Here is a 10,194-nt window from a genome sequence, read left to right as displayed (position 1 = left end):
TATATATATATATATATATATATATATATATATATATATATATATATATAGAGAGAGAGAGAGAGAGAGAGAGAGAGAGAGAGAGAGAGAGATAGAGAGAGAGAGAGGCCAATGTCAAAATACCCAGACTCATGGACAGGGGTCGACAAGAGGTTCGTGAACTTACACCACTTATTGCCCGAACCACCCGTTTCTGAGCCAAAAATATCCTTTTAGAATGGGAAGAGTTACCCCAAAATATAATACCATACGACCTAAACGAATGAAAACAAGCGAAGTAGACCAATTTTCAAGTCGAACGCTCACTCACTTCTGATGCCGTTCGAATGGTAAAAATGGCGGTATCAAGTCTTTCAACAGGATCCTGAACGTGGGATTTCCACGACAGCTTACTATATCTGAATACCTAGAAATGTGAACTGTTCAGTTTCACTAATCATATACGCGTTCTGTGAAATTAAAACGTCACGTTTTGTTGAATTGTGTGTCAGAAACTGTAAAAACTATGTCTTACTGTTAGTTAGCGTTAGTTTAGTTTCTACAACCCATGAACATAGATCATGTACCGCACTATTTTATACCGACCCAAGGTTGCACACAAAATAATTTAGTACCAAGCTAGTGTCATCAACAAAGAGAAATATTTTAGAGTTACCTATAATACTGGAGGTTATCTCATTTATATAAATAAGGAACAGAAGTGGCCCCAACACTGATCCCTGGGGCACCCCCTACTTGACAGTATCCCACTCAGACCCTACATTACAGCCGTCATCAACATTGTGAATACTGACCTTTTGCCGCCTGTTGCTAAAGTAAAAGGTGAGCCAATTGTGACCTACTCCCCATATTCCGTAATGGTCCAACTTTTGGAGCAATATTGTGATCGACACAATCAAATGCCTTCGTTAAATCGAAATATATGCCAAGTGTTCGAAACCCATCCAGTACCTCACAGATAAAAGAGAATATAGCATTTTCTGGTGTTAAACGACTTCTAATGCCGAACTGTACATTTGATAGCAAATCGTGTAATACGAAATGATCAATTATCCTTACATACACAGCCTTTTCAATAACTTTTGCAAACACTGATGGCATAGAAATAGGTCTAAAATTATCTGCATTATCCCTTTTTTCTTTTTTATAAAGCAGCTTTACTACTGAGTTCACTCTGTTAAATCTTGTTTTCTTTTGTTATGGTGAGTGTGTGTAATTCTTTTAGTTATGACCTGTATTAAACAAGTCAATAAATAAGACGATTTCAATTTCCATTACAAACAACCTTTAAGTCACTTTTATCTCTGTGTGCAGCTTCTGCTTTTGCGGAACCGTGGAGCCTCTATTAAGCTTCCTGCACCGTGTGAGACAGACTGTGTGAGGCTGGCTGCCCGCACTACGCCTATGTGGGGCTGGGCTTGCTTCATCTGTTCCCTAAATCCCTATTAGGTAATGAGCGAACTTGCAGTTAACACACTGTGTGGTACTGCTCATGAATTTTAGGGCCAGAAAATATTCCGGAGAACTGTACAAGTAAAGATCTTATGATGATGGCTGTAGTGGACTGTTAAGGCAGCCAGTCCACAGTGAGGTAGCCGAAAGGGCACGCGTCAACTCACGCCGTCTGGCGTTAAGTCTGGAACAGGATTCGTAATGAATGTGATAAAGGAAAGAACGTAGCTACTAGAACACTTAACTTTTATATCGTCCTTTGGTATACAGCATTCTTGATGATACAAGTGAGACTATCTTGAGATACATGCAATGGTACAAATGGCGCCTTGCTAGGTCGTAGCCATTAACTTAGCTGAAGGCTATTCTAACTGTCTCTCGGCAAATGAGAGAAAGGCTTCGTCAGTGTAGTCGCTAGCAAAGTCGTCGTACAACTGGGGCGAGTGCCAGTACGTCTCTCGAGACCTGCCGTGTGGTGGCGCTCGGTCTGCGATCCTGACAGTGGGGACACGCGGGTCCGACATGTACTAATGGACCGCGGCCGATTTAAGCTACCACCTAGCAAGTGTGGTGTCTGGCGATGACACCACAATGGCTTCTATTGTGGTGTAATGTAGCAGCAACGAAGTAAATTACTACGTTTTTGTGTATGAATAAGTACTTCCAGTATATATAAAGAAAATACTTGGGACATATATATGTTCAAATAAAAGACGAAGTACGTCTAGTGTATTTAGGCTGCTGTTGTTAAAAGTAATGTAGTCTGAAACTAGAGTGTAACTGCGTAATTGCTCTTCTTTTCAGTTACTCAGGCCGTCATAACAACTCTGTGTCGTAATTGAATAGCACTCACTCTTGATGAGATATTTTAGTCGTAGGACGATTGGCGCGGTACCTCCAGCATGTAAAGCTCTCAACTTAAGTAGTGGAGCACTGATGTAAGTGTGAAATTAAAGGAGGAAGGATCAATAACTTCGTCAATACTATCTGCAGTAATACGTGTTTATTTATAAATAAAGATCGTGTTCTTTCAAACAAAATAAAGGTGGTTGTACATGAGGTGAGCAGGTATGGGCGTGAGGTGTGATGCGGCGTCCAGTGAGGTGGGGACTGTCATCAGCTGCGTGGTCTAGCCGTGGATTCCGTGGATTCCGTGGATTCCGTGGCCGTAGGCAAGTCCGTGGCCAGCGAGCAGGCCGTGACCGCCGGCGAGCACGGGGGCGGCGACGACGGCGTGGGCGGCGGCGGCGGCGTGGGCGGCGGCGCCGTTGATGTGGGCGTCGCGGGCCTGCGTCTGGGCGACGGCGGTCAGGTGGGCGGCCCTGGTGGCGGCCACCTCAGGGGTGTCCAGCACGTAGCCGCCGGGTCCGACGGCGATGTGCGCCGGGCCGTAGGCGGCGTAGCCCGGGTGCACGGCGTGGGCGGCAACGACGGCGTGGGGCGCGGCCACCACAGCTGGGGCGGCGGCGAGCACGCCGTGGGCGGCGCCCAGGTAGCCGGGCCTGGCCACGGCCACTGCCACGGCGGCGACGAGGAAGACCTGCAAATCGCGCAGTTGTCGATGTATCACGATGTACCACCTATAGAATTTCAAGCTTGGCAAGTGATCACAGTCCTGAGTAAGGAACGACTGGTATTAGGCAGGCGAATTGTAAGGACAGCACATTCACTTCAATCAATAACTTAAAGTACTGTCTTCTCAGAGCGAGACTGTTGTTCCGGTCCTGCCCAAAACGGAAAATTTGTGGTAAGGACTATGGGACCAAACTGCTAAGGTTATCGGTCCTAGGTTTACGCACTACTTAATCTAACTTAAACTAACTTACGCTAAGGACAACACACACACCCATGCCCAATGGAGGACTCGAACCTCCGACGGGGAGAGCCGCAGGAACCGTGATAAGACGCCCAGACCGCACGGCTATCCCGCGCGGCGTTCCTGCCCAATTCCCTTCGGTTTTGGAGTACTTTTATGTCCGTTTCTGTATTAATTAGCGGGACATTTTGCTGATTCACCTGTAGCGATTCAATAAAGGTCTCCAGTAGAACTCAGACAGAAAAAAATGTATACTGATGCGGACAGAACGACCACTGCATTGCTTTGCACTGTACAGAATGCCAGAATTCACCATTTATTATTCAAGATAGAAGTTACTTATCTCAAAAAGTAAGGTACTATTCCATCCCACTGGATGATGCTATTTTCGTCCTTTACATGTGCACAATATACCACCGAAGTAAAATTATGGAAAAATGATTGTTAAGCCATTCTTCCAACTACAGAACTGCTTTATGTTATTTTATTACTAAAGATTTCTCATATCACTGCAGACGTAAGAGGCAGTAAACAGTAAGTATTAGCTTAAAATCTCATTGATGGCATTGTCTAGAAATTCAGAGGCATACTGCTCCTTCTAAGGATTGTATCTATCTGTACATTTGCTCTTTCATTACCCACATCATTCCATAGTACAAAGTAAAGTATGCCCTTTGCTAGTACTTCTTGTTCGTCTTCCTGCTGCAAACACAGACGGTGTAGTCTAAGAAAGACTGCAAGTGCCCTGTGTGACTGCTTATAACTTCGTAGTAACTGAATATTCTTCTTCAACATTCACTTCCAGAGCTGACGTGGGTGTTCTCGAAATGTGCGACCTTGCAATTGCTCGAAGACTACTGCCTTAACTTATTTATAAGGTGTTATGCTAATTTCCTTGCAAATTTAATCTCCTAAGCAAATACTCATGATGAAACATCAGGTTAAAAGCTGTATGCCTTCACGACTTAAGCGACAGTTTCCCTACCCTTACTAATTTCCTAACATTTAAAACTGTATAGGATGTTTCCAGTGCAAGTTACTGAACGACCAGCTCTGTGTGAACGCATAAGATGGTGAATTTCTTATGCCTACAAGTTCTTTCAAGATCTGTCTCTCGTAACAGCAGATCTTAAACTATACGGAAACTTACAAACACATGAAAACTGACTGCTCGGTGTGCGCTGGTCCCGGCGGAGGTTCGAGTCCTCCCTCGGGCATGAGTGTGTGTGTTTGTCCTTAGGATAATTTAGGTTAAGTAGTGTGTAAGCTTAGGGACTGATGACCTTAGTATTTAAGTCCCATAATATTTCACACACATTTGAACATTTTTTGACTGTTGGGCCAGGAGTTGAACAGGAGTCTTTTGCGAAAGTATGCAGAACTTGTACAGAGTCTGAACTGGTCGAAAGAGGTGACTGAAGGTACTAGCTTCGGGTCCAGTGGGGGATCGTTCTGGGATGACTCAATTGGAAGGAGTCACAAAAGTCGAAAGTACGGGCCAGAACCTCGATCTGGAATATTAAGATGTTAGGTCATCTAGTCACAATGGTCACTCGCCTGCGGTGTGAAGTGTTCCGTTGAAATACATAAAATATAACTTAGGAACAAAACAGTCTATCGCGGCAAATGTGCAGTTAGGGTGGAGGCTGTATAAAGATATAGCTGTCTACAGTGAACAGCAGCATCGTTCTCCGTACTCTTTCACATATCTGAGAGGCGTACCAGATGAACGCCCTAATTATGGTTATTACATATCGTACGTATTTATTAATGACTAATGATATCCAACGAGACTCGAAATACGGTTTCGTTGCTGCCTGTTTTCTCAGCACACATTTCGTCTCTGACTCGGGTGATGTCGGTACTATTCGTCTTCCTCCAGTTCGTCACCCTCAGCGGACTCGAAGTTACGGAAACGTTTCATTACTCGCCCGTCCTGTTTCACGCACTTTTTTGCCGACTCGGTAGTTTCCTTATTTCTCCAATTTTTTATTATCAGCGGAGGAACTCGTCAGTGACACGGAGTGCCGAATACCTGATGTCACTTGCCATTTGTTTCTTTTGCCACACACAATTCGTTTCCGACTCGGTCGGAGTGTGCAGTATTCGAAATCCTAATTTTTTTTTTTTTTTTTTTTTGCTTTTCACACGCTACGGTTACCGCTATACTGCAGAACCCCGGATTTTTGATAACGTACAGTGTCAAAAGACGAGTATTAATTGGACTGCGGTAAGTGGCCGGAACACAGCTACTGATGTCGAGTGACCGTGAATTTGTCGCCGTGTCTTGCTGTGGCAGAGGCCTGTTTCTGAAGTGTTTAGTTAGTAGAAGACTCACTTCTGTTGGACGTATTCCTTCTAACAACGACTGTGTGCTCTAAGAACTACCTCCACGGTTAAAGTCATTATTATGAGTATTGTTAATGATTGTGAAAGTATTGAATGAACACTCCACTGAAACTATAGTTTTACCTCTCAGAAATGGAAGCCCATTTCTTTCTTTCTTATTACTTTTTGACTTGACTTAAGAGGATCATGATGATTATACATCAGCTTCGGCTGTGTTAGTTGCATTTGGTGGCTGGGCAACCCACTTCACTCCACAACTCCCCTCGGGAAACGGATCTGTCTAGCCCATCTGTGTACGTCTATGGTACATCCCATGGTTGTGATAACGTTTCTTAAGTGTTTGTATCTGAGGTGAACCGAGGTTAAAAGCCCTCTGATTACCTAGCTGGTTGTGTGAAACCACCCAAAAGAGCCATATCTAGGCTGTCTCACCGGACCTCGTCGTTATCCAGTGAGGCGGATTCGATCCGGGTCCAGCTCGCCTCGACGTGTCCTGGATATGAACCTGTTACAGCTTTCGCATATCCAGGCAGATCTCATAGACTTAAAGTCCTTTATCAGTAAGTCCATTCGTCCCGTTGTAAAATTCTCAGTGTAACAAACATTCTGCGTAAATTTTTCGCGATATCGTCTCAGGTGTTCCCTGTTAACTGTTCTACATCCACTTTAATACCTTTTAACGCGAGCACGTATTTCGCGTCCACACTGCAACCCCAGACCTCACAGACTCCAACTGAACACATGTCGGCAGCACTGGACGTGATGCAGATGAAAGACGACCAACAGCGGAAGAAAGGTACACAGCCCCTGGCTAGAGTGAGCGATACGCTTATAGCGTACGTGAATATAGCCGCAAATTTATGGGAAGAAAAGAAAAAAGTATTTATTTGTAATGGCAACAAGGGACGGAAAGGCTATTTAAAACTTGTACAGAAACCAGAAGGCACCTATAACAGTCGAGGGATATTAATGGGAAGCAGTGCTTGAGCAGCAAGTGAGACGGTGTTGTAGCCTATCCCCGATGCTGTTCAATCAGTACAATGAGCAAGCGGTAAAGGAAACAAGAGAAAAATTTGAAGCAGTAATTAAAGTCCAGGGAGAAGAATTAAGAACTCTGAGGTTTGCCGATGACATAGTAATTCTGTCATAGGCAGCAAAGGACTTGGAAGAGCAGCTGAACGAAAGGGACGCTGTCTTGAAAGGAAGATATAAAACGAACATCAACAAAATCAAAAGGAAGATAATGGAATGTAGCCGAATTAAATCATGTGATTCGGAAATGAGACGTAGGCTTTAGTTGAAGAGTTTTGCTATTTTGACAGGAAAGTAACTCACTATGGCCGAAGTAGAGAAGATATAAAATAACTCCTACATTTAGCCATCGTGACAGCGTTACAAATGTCATAGAAAGTTTGAAGTGGGCACACTTGCAGATAGATGGCGCACTAAACGGTAAGGGGCTGCTCACTAAATTCCGAAATCTGATCTTCACCGAGGATTTAGGGCATATATTATTACCACCAACTTTCTAATCGCGCAATGCTCACCATTCAAAGATAAGGGAAATTAGAGCTCGTACTGAGGCGTTCAGACAGTCGCTTTTCCCTCGCGCGATCCGCGAGTGGAACAGAGGGGGGAAATGTGACTTTGGCGCGAATTGTGCCCTCCGCCACACACCGCTTGGAGGCTAGCTGAGTATATATGTAGATGTAGAAGAATGGAAATGGCAAGAAAAGCGTTTCTGAAGAAGAGAAATTTGTTAACGTCGAATATAGATTTAATTTTTAGGAAGGATGTTCTGTAGGGCTCTGTATGGAGTGTAGCCACGTATGTAACTGGAGCACGGACGATAAACAGTTTAGACAAGAAGAGAAAAGAGGCTTTTGAAATGTGGTCCTACAGAAGAATGCTGGAGATTAGACGGGTACTGAACATAAATGGGGAGACAAGAAATTTATAGCACAACTTGACAAAAAGAAGGAATCGGTTGATGGGACACATTATGAGGCATCAAGAGATCACCAGTTTAGTATTGGAGAGAAACGTGGGGGATAAAAATCGTAGCGGCAGACCAATATGTGAGTACCTTAAGCAGTTTCCGGAAGGGAAGGAGCGCCTGTCCCCGGCACGAATCCGGCGGACTTGTTTCGAGGTCCGGTGAGCCGGCCAGTCTGTGGATGGTTTTTAGGTGGTTTTCCATCTGCCTCGGCAAATGCGGGCTGGTTCCCCTTACTCCGCGTCAGCTACACTATGTCGGCGATTGCTGCGCAAACAAGTTCTCCACGTACGCGTACACCACCATTACTCTACCACGCAGACGTAGGGGTTAAACTCGTCGGGTGTGAGACGTTCCCTGGGGGGAGGGGGGGGGGTCCATCGGGGGCCGAACCGCACAATAACCCTGGGTTTGGTGTGGGGCGGCGGAGGGGTGAAGTAGACTGCGGTAGTCGTCGTGGGGTTGTGGACCACTGCTGCTGCGGCGGGGACGGAGCCTCTCTGTCGTTTCTGGGTCCCCGCTTAACATAAACTTAAGCAGATTAACAAGCATGTAGGTTCCAGCAGTTATCTGGAGACGAAGAGGCTTCTACAGTATTGAGTAGCATAGAGAGCTGCTTCAAATCAGTCCTCGGACTGAGGGCTACAACAATAACATCAGTAATGATGTTTAGTAATGAAACACGTGAGGCAATCCTGACCTTACGTTTTATCTTAGAAGAAAGATTAAGGAAAGGCAAACGTACGATTCTAGCATTTGTAGACTTAGAGAAAGCTTTTGACAATGTTGACTGGAATACTCTCTTTCAAATTCTAAAGGTGGCAGAGGTAAAATACAGGGAGCGAAAGGCTATTTACAATTTGTACAGAAAGCAGATGGCAGTTATAAGAGTCGAGGGTCATGATAGGGAAGCAGTGGTTGGGAAGGGATTGAGACAGGGTTGTAGCCTCTCCCCAATGTTATTCAATCTGTATATTGAGCAAGCAGTAAAGGAAACAAAAGAGCCGGCCGCTGGTGGCCGAGCGGTTCTGGCGCTACAGTCTGGAACCGCGCGACCGCTACGGTCGCAGGTTCGAATCCTGCCTGGGGCATGGAAGTGTGTGTTGTCCTTAGGTTAGTTAGGTTTAAGTAGTTCTAAGTTCTAGGGGACTTATGACCTCAGCAGTTGAGTCCCATAGTGCTCAGAGCCATTTGAATCATTTTGAAACAAAAGAAAAATTCGGAGTAGAGATTAAAATCCATGGAGAAGAAATAAAAACTTTGAGGTTCGCCGATGACATTGTAATTCTGTCAGAGACAGCAAAGGACTTGGAAGAGCAGTTGAACGGAATGGACAGTGTCTTGAAAGGAGGATATAAGATGAACATCAAAAAAGCAAAACGAGGATCATGGAATGTAGTCGAGTTAAGTTGGGTGATGCTGAGGGAATTAGATTAGGAAATGAGACGCTTAGAGTAGTAAATGAGTTTTGCTATTTGCGGAGCAAAATAACTGATGATGGCCGAGGTAGAGAGGATATAAAATGTAGACTGGCAATAGGAAGGAAAGCGTTTCTGAAGAGGAGGAATTTGTTAACATCGAGTATAGATTCAAGTGTCAGGAAGTCGTATCTGAAAGTATCTGTATGGAGTGCAGCCATGTATGGAAGTGAAACATGGACGATAAATAGTTTGGACAGGAAGAGAATAGAAGCTTCAGAAATGTGGTGCTACAGAAGAATGCTGAAGATTAGATGGGTACATCACATAACTAATGAGGAGGTATTGAATAGAATAGGGGAGAAGAGGAGTTTGTGGGACGATTTGACAAGAAGAAGGGACGGGTTGGTAGGGCATGTTCTGAGGCATCAAGTGATCACAAATTTAGCAGTGGAGGGCAGCGTGGGGGGTAAAAATCGTATAGGGAGACCAAGAGACGAATACACTAAGCAGATTCAGAAGGATGTAGGTTGCAGAAGTACTGGGAGATGAAGAAGCTTGCACAGGATAGAGTAGCATGGAGAGCTGCGTCAAACCAGTCTCAGGACTGAAGACCACAACAACAACAACAACAACAACAACAACAATGAAAGTAAAGAGTAACGAATGGTTTGTGACGGGTATATCTCTCGACAGTGCCGGAGTCTTACGGCACAAGAATTAAGTGGTTAATTTCACGGTTCCAGTCAGAATTTTCCACGGAGACCCGCAGGCGGCCAGAGCGGCTGGCTACCGGTACTCACCAGCAGGACCTTCATGGCAGGAGTTGGGTTGCGGCTGCTATGAACTGTACCGTGACAGCGCGGTCACAGCTTTTATAGTCGGCGGCGCGCCGTGAAAGGCCCGCCGTGTCCGTGCGCCCACGGCCTTCCTCGGGGCTGCCACGCCTGTCACCGCGGACCCACGTCGTCCCGCCACACCCCCTCGCACTTTGCCTTCACCGCGACGAACCGCGCAGGATCCCCTCTAGACGTCCCGCTATTCAGTTTCCTACAGCACCACTGTGGGTGTAGGTGGCCACAACAGCGCCCGCCAGCGGAAGACGCGACCGTGGAGTGCGGGCAGTGTCACGGTTAACGAGGCACTTGGCCGCTAGACGCGCC

At 45.5% G+C, this 10,194-nt stretch overlaps 1 protein-coding gene across 1 annotated transcript; it reads right to left on the bottom strand.

Moving 5' to 3' along the window:
• Nucleotides 1-2,440: 2,440 nt before the first annotated feature.
• Nucleotides 2,441-9,921, bottom strand: LOC126253591 (cuticle protein 63-like). Its single transcript, XM_049955026.1, has 2 exons — nucleotides 9,835-9,921; nucleotides 2,441-2,992 (listed from the first exon to the last, which is right to left on the bottom strand). Exons 1-2 carry the CDS (start codon nucleotides 9,847-9,849, stop codon nucleotides 2,582-2,584), a joined length of 426 nt encoding a protein of 141 aa, XP_049810983.1. The 5' UTR covers nucleotides 9,850-9,921; the 3' UTR covers nucleotides 2,441-2,581.
• Between the last annotated feature and the right edge of the window lie 273 nt (nucleotides 9,922-10,194).

The sequence above is a fragment of the Schistocerca nitens genome, chromosome 4 (genome assembly GCF_023898315.1).
Source record: "Schistocerca nitens isolate TAMUIC-IGC-003100 chromosome 4, iqSchNite1.1, whole genome shotgun sequence".
Lineage (NCBI taxonomy): Eukaryota > Metazoa > Arthropoda > Insecta > Orthoptera > Acrididae > Schistocerca > Schistocerca nitens.
Note: the sequence above shows the minus strand (reverse complement) of the source record. Positions and strands in the feature narration are given on the sequence as shown.